Source organism: Pleurodeles waltl, chromosome 2_2, assembly GCF_031143425.1.
Source record: "Pleurodeles waltl isolate 20211129_DDA chromosome 2_2, aPleWal1.hap1.20221129, whole genome shotgun sequence".
Classification (NCBI taxonomy): domain Eukaryota; kingdom Metazoa; phylum Chordata; class Amphibia; order Caudata; family Salamandridae; genus Pleurodeles; species Pleurodeles waltl.
This window is the reverse complement of record NC_090439.1, coordinates 739,156,254-739,173,231: the sequence shown is the minus strand read 5'-3', so window position 1 is coordinate 739,173,231 and position 16,978 is coordinate 739,156,254. Positions and strand designations below refer to the sequence as shown.

The following is a 16,978-nucleotide window of genomic DNA, read 5'->3' as shown; positions in this document are numbered from 1 at the left end:
TCCAGCACTGAGTCACTGGATGTTTCCTATATTCTGAGGAAGGCCTAGCCCTATCTCAAACATGCTCTCTTGACTTAAACATGTTGGAGAATCCTTTACATGAAGCTCATTGTCTTGCCAATTTCAGACTTTAACCCTCTCACGCTGCCGGCTGAGGTCAACACTTGCAGTTATACAACTATCACAGGGAATCATGGGACTACCTGCTGTGTTGCTGCCCTAAACTTGCTCATGATCATTGCCAACTGTTGCTCCCTCTGTTCTGGGCCAAAGACATTAGACGATGCAGAGAGATATTGGACCTGTGCTTTTCTGATAATACGCCCAGTCTCTACCCAGGCTGAGAAAATTCACAGACTCTATCCACTTTGCCCTCCTCAAAGCCCCTTCAGGGTGACAGTGGCCTCGTTGAATTGCACCACAGATGCTCCCCTTTTCCCCAAGAGTTGGAACCAGTCTACATCAACTACAATAAAGACCAAATGAAAAGTCCCCCTGGCCCCTGTGGACTTGCTTCATATGAATGACTGCCTCACACTATCAATCTTTCTGTACCTCCCTTGTGGGCCTTATCCAGAGGGCTCAAGGGTGCTTAATCTGACTCCCCCCATTAGCCAATGAACCTAAGCCCTAAACCTGTACAAGGGCTAATTATACAAGTTCTAATGAAGCCAGTAGGGCTCCATCATTAATTTAACTCTGGGGTGTTGGTGCTAGCACATGCTTTACAAAGCACTTTGCTCCCTTACTCTTTACTTTTAGTTTGGTCGTTATGTTTACAGTGCAGAGTTTTCAAAAATGTCATGCTCTTGCGTCTCCCCTACAGGGGACTGAGCCTTTTTTAGAAATGCTATTAATCATATTTTATATTTGTTTATAAGCTTTTCTTTTCAATTACAATCGCCAGTCATTGTGCTTTTTGCAAACCTATGCTTTCTGGCTGTTTACATACAATGATTTTAATTAATTGAACTTGAAATAAATAAAGAATGATAAACCTACCTGTGAAGACCAAGGAGGGTTCCCCTGTATCCTCTGTGGACTGTCTCTGCAGTTGGGTAACTTCCATCAGGAGGGCACCAGTGACTGTGCTACTGACACAGAGGTGCCCTGGAAAATGGCCAAATGCATGGGGCATGGGAAGTGCAGCAAGGAGAATCCTGTGCAGGTGGGCTGTAGAGGGGCTCCTGAGGATGCTCCCAGGCGAAGGTGGGTTCCAGGATCCCAGGTAGAGGGTCTGTCCAGCAACAAAAGTAGTCTACCAGGTTCTAGAAACAAAGAAAATGATTAGAGGCCAAGAGGCTCTTTTCACCAAGAACACAATAACACCTACCCCATCCAAATCAGCCTAATGAGCCAGAGAAAGCAGACTGAGAAGCTAGGTCATCAGTGACTCTGAGAAGGGGGAATCGGATAGACAACCGAGTGCATAACTCTCCACCATACTTGCTAAACAAAACCCCTAAGAAGAATGAAGCCCCCGAGGCTTGGCGCATCAGCATTTTTCAAATTTCCATGGGGAGAGTGTGGGGCATCACACTTGTCATGAGGGTCCCCATCCTCCTGGGACAGAAGACTGGGGCCAAAACAGGCTGGATGCTCCTCCTGGCCCCTAAACCATGTCGGGAAGGGTGGGCGTACCTGACATCAATGTTCCTGTCTGTGGTGGGAATGACAGAATTAACTGCTCCTGCCCAAGTGGAACTCTACCAGGTGGGAGTGCAGGTGAAGTAGCCAGCACCCATGCGGCATTCAGAAAGTGTGTCCCATGTGCGGAGACTGTGATGGCCTTGGAGCTCCATTTGCAGCTCCCAACAATAGCAGTACCTGAGTGCTCAAGTGGGCATGGGCACCGAGTCCTTAAAAATTCTCATAGTACAATGCCCCATCAAGCTGCAAAATTGCTAATAAATTATTACCACCTTGGGCGCTGCAGTGCCCTATAAGCCCTTACAAGGTGTTGCAATTTCCATATATTTCTTCGATGGTGCCCCAGCAAGGGCAGGACCACTACCAACTTTGATTGTAGAATGTTTGGGGGCTGCAAGAGGATGAGCAGCCCCTGAAAGATGCCCCTCAAATCTTGGTCTGAGACTCCCAAGGGGTTATATTAATGCCCCTGAGACAAATTTGATTCGCTTTTAAGCCCTCCTGAAAAATGTGCTTTTGTCACCAATTGTATTTCCATTTACTTAGTTATATATATCTGTAAAATAATATGTATCATTTAATAATGTGTACATAATAGACAGTGATGTAGTGAGTGTTGTTGTTGCATACCAACAAGCTAAAAGTACAACCCAACAGCACCTCCCTTGAGTAGGCCTTGGACTGTTATGCTTTGCTACCCAAGAGAGACAAGTACAACAATGGGGTACTTGATTCTTTAAGAAATGTTTCTGATTAATAAATAATGTTTGCTTAGTGTCATACATCTGTGCACTAAACTCAACTACACTACACTTTATAGAATTGTGTTTTCTAAAAGTTGTCCAAACAAGGACTAAACTAGGCCCAACTCGATCTTGGTTTTCAAACTTGACTGTGTTTCTCTTTCTCAGTGTGCACGCAGCAGCACAATCTGCACAAATGAAGTGCTTAGAGATGATGTGTTGTTCTTGGTGAACTCAGAGGAAACCTTCCATCACAATGTAACTATTTAATGGCATTAGGTCAAAAGAGAACTTGGTAATATTCATTTAGGTAGTGGTGTTAGGGTGGTGTTAGATGCTGCTGCATTATGTTCTGTATTGTGATTACAAACTGCCATTTTGTGTCTGTTTTTATATAACAATATTAAATATTAAAATATTCATGTATTCGCCATGAAGATCCTTAATCGTTGATATATTCTGTTTTCTTCAACAGTTAGAATGCGTGAAAGCACTTGTCAGCGACGAAGATTATGACGGCTGCACACCTCTGCATTATGCATGCAGACAAGGAGTGCCAGGCTCAGTTAATAACCTGCTTGGTTTGAATGTCTCCCTGTACTCCCAGAGTAAGGATAAGCGGTCACCCCTGCACTTTGCTGCATGGTAAGGGCCGATACCAAAATGTATTTATTGAACTTTATGCTCTTGGCTGACAGATACACTACATTCATTGACAAACCCTTTGTGTTATTCTTTTGTAGCTATGGGCGGATAAATACCTGCATGCGACTGTTGCGAGATGTGAAAGATGCCAGACTTCTGAATGGGGGAGATGAAAGGGGATTGACTCCTCTTCACTTGGCTGCACAAAATGGACATGACAAGATTGTGCAAATGCTTCTGAAAAGGGGTGCTCTTCTTCTGAGGTAAGCTGCAAGCATTCTATGAGCCTGGTGTAATGTGCTTTCACTAGCCTGTAGGAGGCACTGTAGTGTTAGAATGTTCAGCTTTTTGGAAATGAAAGAAACAGAAAAAAAATACCACCAACTTGTAGCTTATATTCAGATTTTGTAATTGATTGTTTAAGGTTCGATAGACATCCATAATTCATTTAACATTGGCAGCAGGCATAAGAACAGTACATAATAACAAAATACAGGTTTCCATCAGACCAATTATTAACCTCTTGAACAGATCGAATATCAATATGCAAGTCACATAAGAAAAAGGAAAAGGGACTGAACCATATAATTAACAATATTAGTGGATAGTTTATTACAAATCGTGCATGATAAGTGCAATACCTCAGTGCTTATTTTCATAATTAGTGTAGTTTTAGCACATTCTTTGTGGTCTCTGAGTTTTGCTACACATCCTGGCTACTAAGGATTCTCTGGGATACCTGAGTACCAACATGTTCTGGCACTGACGTTGAACGTCTGTATTCAGTCACTGTGTGGGAGTAATTCCACAGATCTGGAACACCATAATCATGTGATCACATTTAAGTACGCTGATGGAACTAAATCCAAAGGAAAAGTTGCAAATGTGGTATGTTTCAGCAATAGTAAGTGTATTGATAGGGTTGGGGCCTGGGGAGATCTGAGGGAGAAAATTGGTTGAGTGCACTTTTGGAAGGCCACAAAAGCATGATTGCTGACTTTCACCAATCATGTTTGGATTAAGTTATCACTGTTTTTTCATATGTATTTTCTTTAGTAAATGGGGTCAGTGTCTTTAAGTGCCACTTGAAAAGCAAAGAAACAGACATATTCAACTTTTGAAGCTTACACACCTGAGCTTCAAGTGGCACCTTTGAGGCATTGCATTACATTTACATACTTCAATACAGGTTTTGTATAGATGCTATGTTCAGGGAACACTGCTGAACTGTCAAACACTGTGACCTTGTCTATATGCAAAACAGGGCCAACCAGTTTGATCCACCCTTGTAATGTGGATCTGTGTAAAAGACGAGCGTGCACAGTATTTCTACCCTTATTTCCTTAGGTAGTCTGTCGCTTGGAAAAACACCTCAAAAGTATTTCTTAGCCTATTTAAAAATGGCTTAGGAACTCGCGTATCTGAACAGTGTCCATTTTACAATATTTTAAAGATAGTCAAACAGAATCTATCGGGCGTGGTAGTCCTGAATGATGCTGTTGAATACAGAAAATACAACCATGTTCACATCAATAGCTAAGTGTTGACTAAAACGTATTTCAGCTTTTAGATTTCTGTTTTTGATCAAATTATAGTGGTCACCGTCTTCCATGTCAGGCGTCAGATCGAACAGTGTGTAGCTGGTCCCATATCCTTCTCTTGATACAATGACCTCTGAGTTCTGGAGGTGTGTCCCGATTATCGAAACGGACCGAGATATTCCCTGAGTTCGAAAACTCAGTGCGTATGGGTTTGCAGGAATCACAGATCCCTTGTGAACCAGCACCTCGTAGTTGATGTCATAGTGTTTGAAATTGAAAAGGGTTTGCGGTATGAAAGCCTCTAAAAGCGGTATGGTCCACAAAACCTATGATAATGAGTTTCGGTAGTTGCCCCAGGAATACATTTTGCTGCTGGGTTAATCTGGTACCAGCTGGGATGCTGAATATCTTCAGAGCTGCTCTTTCAATGGCATACTTGGCATTCAATGACACTTTCACTCTCTTTACAAACAAGTTAGCGGACAGTATGACCAGTTTATACTGTACCGCATCCCCATAATGAGACAGAATTAGTCCTTGTTACGGGTAAGTTTGATCTTAAGATCGATACCGTTGATGAACAGTTTATCTTGAAAGAAAAGATCCGAATATATAGGTCCAAGGAGGTCAAACTGTGTACGGCCCGTGGCGAAGCTTGCTTTTTTTACAAAACCTTGATTGTCCCCACCCAGCTCCTTGCCTTCAAAGCGTCCGTAAGTGTCTTTGTAGAAGAGCCCTGCTGAAAGCTGGGTGACAAGGGCGTCATGGCTGTAATTTAGAATACTCCTCATGTAGGCCCTATACGTGTACGTCATCACTTTGCATTATAAGTCGATCACTGAGGGTGATGTCCACCTGATTAAACATGGTTGTGATGGGGTAGGTAATTGGTGTCACTTTAGGGGCATTCGCTCTATTGAAACCGTCCGCTTTTATGATTTTACAGATAAGCTGCAGCAGCATATTGTTGAGATCCAGATACATATCCATGGACCAGGACACCAAAACTCTATTGACGCAAAAGGCGTCAAAGCGGCTAGCGAAGATACCTCCATAAAAAATTTTTTTTTGATGCTGGTGTGGGTGGGTTTTAGAGAAAACAAGTGTAACTCTGAATTGGTGCAGTCACCCAATGCGCAATTTACGACGCCCATGTTTCAGGTTGTTGCACTTTAAAAAATATTTACACTACTGCCCGTTCTCTTCTTCTTCTAAGCTCTCTTCCAACTTACAGATCTTCTTTTGTGGATGCTTTTTGAAGAGCGCCATCCTTTTTTATAGGGAGCCAGTGGCTTCCTGTGCCTTGAAGCCCCTCGCTTCCTTTTAACATGTGTGCAAGACATGTATACTAGCCCCACTCCTTTTTGGGGTTGTTTATTCATGTGCTCAACAACAGCAGACGTCACAGAACCCACCACATCCTGTGCAATGTTTGGAGCCACCCCTACAATGTGGGAATTTGTAATTTCAAAGCCTCTTCTCAAAGAACGGCATGGCTCTTCTAAACAAACAATGGATATGGAAGAAACCCCTCGGTCCCATACATAACAGGGGCCCCTTGAAAGTACAGTGGTGGTCCTCCATATCTTACCTGGTTTCTGTAATAATCCCTGTACATAGAGGGATTGCCATATGTCTTTTTTTTAATAGTCGCTGTCGGGTTGCAGCCTTAAATGAAGCTTAACAATAACTTTCCGTATTTAAAGGACACCGGCTTAGACTGGTCATCATAGATCATGATCAAATAGTATCAAATTGGCTTTTAGAAATTGCAAAGTAGTCAGGTTTGTTGTTTTAAATATTAAGCATCATGTTATTTTTACCCTTCACCTGGACTCATCTTAGCAGCGGTGAATAACTATCCCCGATCCTCATCATCTCCACAATGTCGCTATACACGTAGCGTGTACAGAAACCGCTGTTAATATCGGGGCACAACGGGTCCGGTTCTGCTCGGCTTTTTATATGTTGTACTGTTCCTAAAACCCTTCTTAACTTACCTGTACAGATAAACAGGGTTCGCGATTTAAAGCTTTAAGAAACACCTTCCTTTTAGCTGAATATTTGTATACCTTTCAGTGTTGGCTACGGATTTGTTGATGGCTTGTACCACCGCAGCAACGGATTAGTAATAGCCATGAGGAAAGCTAGCATGGATGTTCAAAAGGTCCTGAACACATATATAGTAAATTTGGCCTCTAGCATTGAAAATGTACTCCATGTTCTAGGGTATTGGATTTCTATTAGGGTACCACCCAGTCCCCTTTCAGGTCCAAAGGTTTAGCCTATTTCTCTGTATAATTAGAAATTTGATTTCGGGGAACATGTCCTTCAAGGCATTGGACGGCAGAGTAATAGAAATGTCCATCTCCATCTTGATGCCTACAGCAAGACCTCCCCATACTCATAGAACCTGCAGGGAGCTGGCAAACTCCCAACTGTTAAATTTCTCAGGCTATCCCCTTCATTTGATGAAGACCTGCCTGTTAGTTCAGCTACCTTTCCTTTTCAGAATCTTTTTAAACCTGTACACCCTGTGCAGATCATCAAGTACCTTTTGTAAAAGACAACCAACACCGTTTCCCCATCCCTAAAGTAGCCTCATTTTTATATATATATAAATCCTCTTTAAGCTCCACACTTTCCACTATAAATATATTGTCACTAATAGTCTGTTGGTAATCTTTCGTAAAGACCCCTTTGATCTTTCAAACCCTAACCTGGTCACCTTTTAAAAAATGAGGCTACTTTACACCTGCAGCAAACCAGCTCCCATGCACCGTTCTCAACAACTTTAATGAATTATCAGGCGTTATCTCTATGGGAGATGTTTTGATGGTTGTGTGGTAACTGGCATTACAAACATCTATATGAGGCTTATAGGACATCCATGTATTGGTAGGTATTATAAGCCATGAAATATCTCCACATTTCAGACTTTAAAGTCCTGTTAAAATGCTCAGTAACAGCTGTTTCTACCTCTGTGTGCTTTGCAAAATGATGACCAGCATGCTGTTTTAATAATTTCTGAAACTATTTGTTTAAAAAATCCTTTCCTGCATCTGTTTGTTGTTTTTGAGGGGTTCGGTCTTTCCTGAAGATGGCTTTAAAGGCCTCTGTGCGCTAGTCCCGCTTTTATCGCTTAGCGCTTCTGCAAAGGCATACTTGGAGAATACATCTATGACCATTAATATATATCGAGCACCGTTATTATGCTTTGCCAAATCTTGAAGACTGATTATGCCCGCTTACCAATGATAATCTATTTGCGCCCAAATGATGGTAGATCTCCTCTTAAAACATCTCCGAGCTGGCTTGTGGAGTGAATAAGGCCTCTTCCCCAGATAACTAAGTCTTCACCTGCACTCTGTTTCTAGGCTAATTTTTAACTATAGCCCTTCTAAACATCACTTTGGCACTCCCAAAGCTACTGACCCCTCTTGTATCATAATAAAACTCCCTTAACCCGTCCACTGGCATGTTATCAGCCGCTACAACCCATGAAATGAAAGACACTTGTTTTGCGCGAGGACCTTTTATGAAAGACAAAGAATGTTAGCAAAACATAAACATGGGTAACTTTACAGTTTCTTGGTACACGTCTTATTGTTGTTGTTGGACAGTTTGCTGTCTTTTCATTACGTATACACAGTATGACACATGCTTCATAAATTGCCTGGGGCCAGGTTGCCAATCTACCTCAGTGTCACAAGTGTTTACAGATATACACTTAATGGCTCTAGACACAACTTCCCACTCACCCCTCCTATAACTTTGTATACCCAGGATACTGATGGCATTCAAAAGTTCATACAGTACTAGGACAATACAAAACCTTTATTTCTGAAATAATCTTTGATCAGAAGCTCCAAGGTGCTGCGTAACACGCTAGATGGTGGTAGTCTTAATTCACGCATACAGAATTTGTTCATGCTCCATCCGCTGTAGGTGGTCACACCTTGATACACCATTTGGTGATACATTCAGGACTATTGCACTTCATCGACGTGGGCAGCTCACAAAGCTTCAGTTAATGCAGAGTTACAGGGTGTATTTCAGCTAGTCTTTCTTTAACCAACACATATACCAACCTGGCAATACATATATCTCCTGAGTGTAACTCACAGTCATCTGTGCAACAACATTCTGATACTCGTCATAAAAGTGAATAAGTAGGTAACATTAAATAACACAGTGATGACTCACTACTATGGGACTCTGCAATTTTTAAAACAGTCTTCGTGGGTCTATTTTTAAAATAATTATCACACATCTGTTAGAAATGTGATCTCTGGTAGGCAGTCAGTTTGCACTCTGTCTAGGCAGAAACCCGCACTCTAGTCAGGGTCAGGGAGTTACACTCCAAAGGCAACCCCTGCTCACCTCCTTGGTAGCTTGGCATAAGCAGTCAGGCTTATCTCAAAGGCAATGTGTAAAGTATTTGCACCAAAACACACACAGTAATGGAGTGAAAACACTACAAAATGGACACCATACCAGTTTAGAAAAATAGGTAGAAAATAATAGAGTCTTACTTCATAGAAAACAATGGAAATGTTGCTTTTACACAAAGTACCTGGTTTGCCTCAAAAATAAAGCTGCATTGCAAAAGTCGGCAATGCGTCAATTCCATACTCACAAGTGAGATAGTGCATTGTTTCTTCTCCGGTCAGGTAGGTGATGCATTCTTTTTCTCTCCCGCAAGAGAGCAATGCCTCGATTTCTGGACAGGGCACCTCGGATCCGTGCAGTTTCACGTTGATTTTAATGCCCAGCGGCGATGTGTGAGAAATCCAGTCACACTGTGTTGGAAAACCGCACTGCTTGGGGTTTGCTTCGTTTTCAGAAGATGCAAGTGTGTGTTGCGTCATTTCTCCAGGATAATGGTGATGCGTTGATTTCTCAGCCGCGATGCAGGGGGAGTGTTGATTTCAGCCACAAGGCAGGTGGCGTGTGATTTTTACAGCCGCCTTGCAGGTGGTGTGTCAAACCTTTCCCTACATGGCTTCCTGTGTGTAGATTTAAGTCCTTGTTCTACCAGCTTCATCTTTCAAGGGCCCAAAGACTGGATAGGGCACCACTTGGCAGGGCAGGAGTCTCAGCAGAAAGTCCAGATGATGGCAGAGGAAGTCTTTGATGGCCCTGAGACTTCAAAACAGGAGGCAAGTTCAGTCCAAGCCCTTGGAGATTCTTCTCAAGCAGGAATATACCAAAAGGCCCAGTCTTTTTCCTTTTCAGGCAGAATCAGCAACTGCAGGCCAACCCAGCAAAGCACAGTCACAGGCAAAGGGGACGTCCTCCTTCAGCAAATCAGCTCTTCTCCTTGACAGATTTTCCTCATGGTTCCAGAAGTAATCTGGGGTTTTGGTCCACTACTTATAACCCCTTTCTGCCTTTGAAGTAGGCAAACCTCAAAGGAAAGTCTCTGTTGTTCAAAAGATCCTGCCTTGCCCAGGCCTGGCCCCAGACACACACCAGGGGGGTTGGAAACTGCATTGTGTGAGGGCAGGCACAGCCCATTCAGGTGTAAGTGACCAATCGTCTCTCCACTCTAGCCCAGATGGCCCATCAGGATATGCAGGCTACACCCCAGCTCTGATTGTGTCACTGTCTAGAGGAGATTCACGTGCAGCCCAACTGTCAGTCTGACCCAGCCAGTGCATGCACAAGCAGGTAGAGTCACAGAATGGTTTAAGCAAGAAAATGCCCACTTTCTAAAAGTAGCATTTTTAAGCAGACAATTTAAAAAACAACTTTTCCAAAAGATGTATTTTTAAATTGTGAGTTCAGAGACCCCAAATCCCAAATCTCTATCTGCTCTCAAAGGGAAACTACACTTTAAGGATATTTAAAGGCAGCCCTCCTGTTAACCTAGCATCGAGATAGGACAGGCAACAGTGAAAACCACATTTGGCAGAATTTCACTGTTAGGACATGTAAAACACATCACTACATGTCCCAACTTTAACATACACTGCACCCTGCCCACAGGGCTACCTAGGGCCTACCTTGGGGGTGCCTTACATGTATAAAAGCAGACTTTTGGGCCTGGCAAGTGGGCACGCTTGCCATGTCAAATTGGCATTTTAAAACTGCACACACAGGCACTGCAGTGGCAGGTCTGAGCCATGTTTACAGGGCTACTCATGTGGGTGGCATGACCAGTGCTGCAGGCCCACTAGTAGCATTTTATTTATAGGCCTTAGGCACCTCTAGTGCACTTCATTAGAGACTTGCTAGTAAATAATAAATGCCAATTCTGGAAGCACCAATTACACGTACAATTTACACAGGAGCACTTGCACTTTAGCACTGGTCAGCAGTGGTAAAGTGCCCAGAGTACCAAAAACAAAAAGAAACCGAGTCCAGCACTCAGTCAAAACATAGGAAGCAGAGGCAAAAAAGATAGGGGAGGCTATGTGAAGGATGCCAGGTCTAACAACATGCATCTTTCTATGACCCATTCTATCACCCTTCTATCAAATTACATACACAATACTTGCATATGCTCAAGTTTTGAGCCTGATTCGAGTATCGGATCTCTTTGAGCATTGCTGTCAAGACGTTATTCATACCAGGGTGGACATATTTATTTTCCTTCAACAGCCCATACACCACCCTACACAGTTTATATACCTTGTATGGGTGTAGCCTGCTACATATGTGGTGGATTCTTGATGTGTACGAGTTGTATAAACACTTGTGAGTCTCCTGCTGTGGATCATTAATTTTATGACCTTAACAAACATTTTAATAGTCACCTTTGACACAGGTGTTCACAACACTCACAGCAAAACCTTTAACAGGCCATATGGCATCATAGTGGATGCCTGGAGCACTATTATGGGAACAAACACATTTCTTATGTGGCTCTTTGTTTTGACTTGTGGAACTTTCAGACTGTTTTGAACAACATAAGCAGTAAAAATTTACGTTGTTGCCCTTTTACTGCGGCCCCTCTACACTGGCTCTTTGTGCTGATGCTTTCTACAGTGCAAAAAAGAAAGAAAGAAAATATTAGTTTAAAACAAATTACTGTATATACGTTAAGTGTCCACAGTGTTTCTTTACTACCTACAGAAATCCCATATATTCATAGAGCGGTGAGTAAGGAGTGGCTATAGATTCTTCAACATCTTTAGTGTTGATTAAATTATTTCTAACATTTAATTCGACGTATGAGGTATCGATCGCCGGTGATGTCGCACTTAATCTGGAATATCAGCTGAGGTAAATCCATGTGGCTGAGCTTTTCAAGCCAATGGCAAAGGTCCTCTTGAAAACCTGTTACATTGTAACCCCCTTCTCTAGTGGCACCCTGCTGCGCATTCTCATCCAATACCGATATTGTTAGCCTACAATAATATTGATCAATAGTGTTCAATCTACCATCGAAGCCTGGATTTTTGATGAGCGGGTTGTATCTCTTTATTTGGACAGAGCAATCTCTTTCAGGATGGGGCTCCTGGGTTTGGCACAAGCTGCTTAGGAGGCTTCTTATATGCATTCTTTGGATCAAAAAGCGGTATTCTTCTACAGCACATTACCAACACCTGTTCTCCAGAGGGACTCTGATTCGAGGAGGGCTGATGCATAACCCTGACCACTTTGTAGGACCCTGGCATGTGACTAACATGTGTTCACATGATGTCACAACCCACCTGACCCACCTACACCAACGTCAGTTCCAGGGAGGGCTCTCAGGCATTGAGGATGTCACTTCTGGGGTGCGGCACCTGTCACTTTTGAGTTTGATAAGCAAAGGTATCCCTGTATTCTACTACCAACTATGACTCAGTGATTGACAGAATCTTCCTAGAAACCACACCAGAATCAGCTCAGTGAAATTGTTTTCATTATTTGTGTTGTGTTGGACCACAGGGTTCATCATGCCTGTTCTTGATTTTCAATAGGAAACTATGGGCCTGATTACAACTTTGGAGGAAGGTGTTAATCCGTCCCAAATGTGACGGATATACCACCAGCCGTATTACGAGTCCATTATATCCTATGGAACTCGTAATACGGCTGGTGGTATATCTGTGACATTTGGGACGGATTAACACCTCCTCCAAAGTTGCAATCAGGCCCTATGTCCTGTAGAGCTGCTTATCTATTAATACTAGGTGGATGTCCATATGTACTCATAAGATGCCCAAAGGCTGGAGAGCAACCTTGAAAAGTGGGTTAACATCACATCATTCACTATTTGATAGAAAGCTTCCTCTGCATAAATAAAACTAAAATAAAACTCCTGGTGATGGGAGCGACTAAACCCAAGTCCTTAGCTTTCCTATCATCCCTAATTGTAAACCTTCTTTTAAAGAAAGTAACTTGAAGATAATCTTTGGTTCAGAGCTCTGCTTCACACCCTCAGTCAACTCCCTCTTGCATAATTCTCCCCTTCCTCCAAACATGTAGCTTAAGAGAGTTTGGGTTGTGGCACTGGGACTATTGTAATGTCATCTTCTATTGGCCTCTGATGAAATGTATCAACAAACTTGAAAGGCCTAAAAGCCAGGCAGCAAGAATGACCACTTCAAACCAGCACTGAAATTACTTGTTAGCTCTTAGTGAGTGCACAAATCAAGTTCAAGGTTGTCTGCACTTTCCACAAAGCATACCAGGGAAATGTCCAATGAAGTCAGTTCCCTAGTCCCATTGTACCTACCAGCTATAAATCCTCACTTTACTTCTTTTAGTCTCATGAGTCAATTTATGAATCAATTAATGTTTCAAAATGTTGAGATGAACTGGGAAACACAACCAGTCACTGTTTCTAATGATATCAATGATTTATCTTATAAAAATCAAAACTAGCTGATGGGCTGCTGGGAATTTGTCTAAGGGTAAAAAAAGAGTATGGGGGTCATTCTGACCCTGGCGGTCATCGACCGCCAGGGTCGACGACCACGGAAGCACCGCCAACAGGCTGGTGTTGCTTCCATTGCTATTCCGACCGCGGCTGTAAAGCCGCGGTCGCCCAGCCGGGTCCGCCGGTTTCCCGCCGGATTTCCCCCGACTGGGAGAATCCTCCATGGCGGTGCTGCTTGCAGCGCCGCCATGGGGATTCCGACCCCCTTCCCGCCAGCCTGTTTCTGGCGGTTTTCACTGCCAGAAACAGGATGGCGGGAACGGGTGTCATGGGGCCCCTGGGGGCCTCTGCACTGCCCATGGCACTGGCATGGGCAGTGCAGGGGCCCCCTAACAGGGCCCCAGCAGGATTTTCACTGTCTGCTTTGCAGTGAAAATCACGACGGGTGCAACTGCACCCGTCGCACCCCTGCAACACCGCCGGCTCCATTCGGAGCCGGCTTCATTGTTGTGTGGGCCGGCGGGCGCTCTTTTGGTGGTCGCCCGCTGGTCCAGTGGGAAAGTCTAAATGGCCCCCTCGGTCTTTCGACGGGGGTAGTTCGGCGGCCGCCAACCGCCGCCCGCCAAACTCAGAATGACCCCCTATATGTGGTAAAGTAATCTACTACAATCAGAGCACCAGTTTGTTTTCTAGCAAGGGTTGGCTCAAAGATGAAATCCATTCATATCTTCTCACTATATGGAATGATCAAAGAACTAAAGAACCTAAAGATTTTTGGTTTGAAGACATCATCTGTATCCTTTCTTATGAATTATCTACAAAAATGTTGAGCCAGAAGATCACAGGGATTTCTTTCACCCAAATGCTGTACATGTGGTGTGTCTTGATATCAATGACACTTTTTTCCTGTTGACCTTAAGTGGGAATGAACGAATAATGAAAAATCGTGCCTCCATAATGGTTCTGTCGTGTTCTTCTTGAATCTAATGGTTCTGATTCCACAATGGTAAATCTGCTTTCAGAAGAGTCAAAGACCTTCCCAAGTAGGATGCATTTAGATTCTGTTCTGCAAGGATGTGAAGTGATTCTAAATCACTCGTCTCTGTTTCCAGTCATCTGGAAAAGGCATAATTATTCCTACGGTGTCTCCCTGGTCTGTTTGTAATTAAATATCGTATTCTGGAAAAGAGCAGCATACATCTGCCATTTGATACAAGCGCCTTCCAGATGATCTCACCAATGGGAAAAACAAGCATCTTTATGAGCCAGTATCTCTTTATCATATATAACTAATTTTGCTCAGTTGCTGACAAGCATGTTAAAAGAAAGCTACTGAATTGAGGTATTCCTTTGTGGCAGTTTAGAAACCAGAAAAACAGAAGATTAATCTTTTCCATCATTAAAGGTAGGCTGTATTTCGAAACAGGTGCCGTTGTGAATGTTGAATATTAAAAAGCTCCTCACAATGCTAGATCCCATTGACAAAGCATATCATTCATAGTTAGTTGAACTACAGGTGTCACAAAGACTCACAAAGGCTCAATAAAATGCAGATAAAAATCTACTAAAAAGAATCCATGTATGTCTTTCACATTACAAAGATGATACAGATGGCTATAACACTATAACAGAGACTTTCTGAAGATCTATGCTGATTATTAGAACCAAGGTAACCTTCAGACAGAATACATTTGTCCAATTTGGCAGACAGGGTCAAGATATAAGACAACTTTAAACTTCTCAAAGATGCTGTCTGTGGATCCCAAATTATTTTGAGAATATTAAAAATGCATCTAGATTGATGATAACAATGGTGTGCAGAATGTCTCGCAAGTCATAACTGACCAAATGTTGAGAAGATGCTGGTGCATTGTATAGGCCAAATGGCATTTCTAAATATTCTAAATGTCCATGTTTTCTGTTAAATGTTTTTTCTGTTCATTAACCACTTTAATTTCAACTAAATTATATACTCCCAGCATGAGTTTTGTGATTTCTTTTGCAGTAGGTTATACAGAATAATAAGGTTGACGGGTATCAATTCTTTACTGTCCTGGCATTCAGTTCCCAATGATCCACAACAGTCTCAGCTCACCATTAGCTTTAGAGATGAAAAATATGGGTGTTCCTGCTGGTGAGGAGATATTTCTTATAATGCCTTTGGCTAAATTCTCATTCATACATTTCTTTAGATGTTCATTCTCTTTTACTGTTAATGATATATATTTGATAGTGGGTTATCTTTACATCTATGATAAAGTTTATAGAGCGATCATTTCCACTAAACACATCCTGGAAATTGGCACAGTTTTTAAGAATTTTACTTATAGCTTCTGCAGGAGTCAATATCGACCATCCCATCAGTAAATGAATCCATTAGAAAGAGTCTTTTAGAAAACAATGGCCCTCATTTCAACCTCAGCGGTCTTTTTCCAAGACCGCCGAGGTACCGCCGCGCTGAAGACCGCCAGTGCAGGTGGTTTTACGCACAGCGTATCATGACTGCTGGCAGCCCTACGTCCTTTTTCAGATGGAGAGCCACCACCAGCCAGCAGCCATACTGGCGGTCGGCGGGGAAGAGGAGGCTGCTCCACCTCCACCGCCCTGTCATCAGAACACCACCCACCGAAGCACAACCCAGGATTCGGTGTGGCGGTGTTCTGGTGACGGGGAGCTAGTGGCGGAGCAGCCCCCATGGATCCCGTTCCCTCCCCGAGGATCACCGGATTAGGGGCGGGGGGGGTGTTGTGTGCATGCATGGGGGTGTGCGTGTGAATGTGTAGAGGGTGTGTGAGTGCGTGTATGCATTGGGGGTGTTTTGTGTTTGGTAAATGTGTGCATGTTGGTCTGTTTGTATGTCTGTGAGTATGTGTGTGTCTGTCTGTTGGGATGTATGTTTGTATGTGTGTGGGTATGTGTTGTTGTAGTGTAAGTGTGCATGTGGGGGGTGTGTGTCAATGTTGGGGGTGGGGGTCCTGCCACCTTTGGGGGTGGTAGTGGGGTCGGGTGTGAGGGGAGGACTTGGGGTGGGGGAGGAGGAGTGAGGGAGACCCCTATCGGTCCCAGGGAAGGAATTCCCTGGCACTGATAGTGCCTACCACCATGGATTTCGTGGCGGTTCCAAACCACACGAAATCCATGGCGGTATGTAGGGTCCTGATACCGCTGGCGGTCTGGTTACGGTCGTCGGGCTGGAGAAGTCTCCAGCCCAGCGGTCATCACCACCCTGGCGGTCGGAGTGGAGAAGTGGCGGATGACCATGGTAACCGCCATGGTCATAATTCCATTTTTCTTTCCGCCGGCCTGTTGGCAGTATTACTGCCACTTCTCCCCCGCCCGCCAGGGTCATAATGAGGGCCACTGTCTTTTTTAGGTTTGAGCTTGCTTTTTCTCAGGTTATGGATGCAATGCAACCCCGCCACCATAAAACGCAAACCACCCCGGAGTCCAATAGTGCCCTACTTTCCAGAGGTCCTGTTGGAGTAGATAAAGTAATTTTCAATAATAAATAATATCTACTTTCAATAGACTCTTGTATAAAAGAATCACACAACCTGCCAGTTCAGAACATTTTCCCCCAAGGT

At 43.4% G+C, this 16,978-nt stretch overlaps 1 protein-coding gene across 1 annotated transcript in view; it reads left to right on the top strand.

Annotated features, from left to right (window-relative positions):
- The window catches only part of TRPA1 (transient receptor potential cation channel subfamily A member 1), a 1,042,932-nt gene that overhangs the window by 706,319 nt on the left and 319,635 nt on the right, over window positions 1-16,978 (top strand). The window contains exons 13-14 of the mRNA XM_069220348.1: window positions 2,869-3,038; window positions 3,137-3,301. Of these exons, the coding sequence (XP_069076449.1) occupies window positions 2,869-3,038; window positions 3,137-3,301 (335 nt within the window). The remainder of the gene's footprint in view (window positions 1-2,868; window positions 3,039-3,136; window positions 3,302-16,978) is intronic.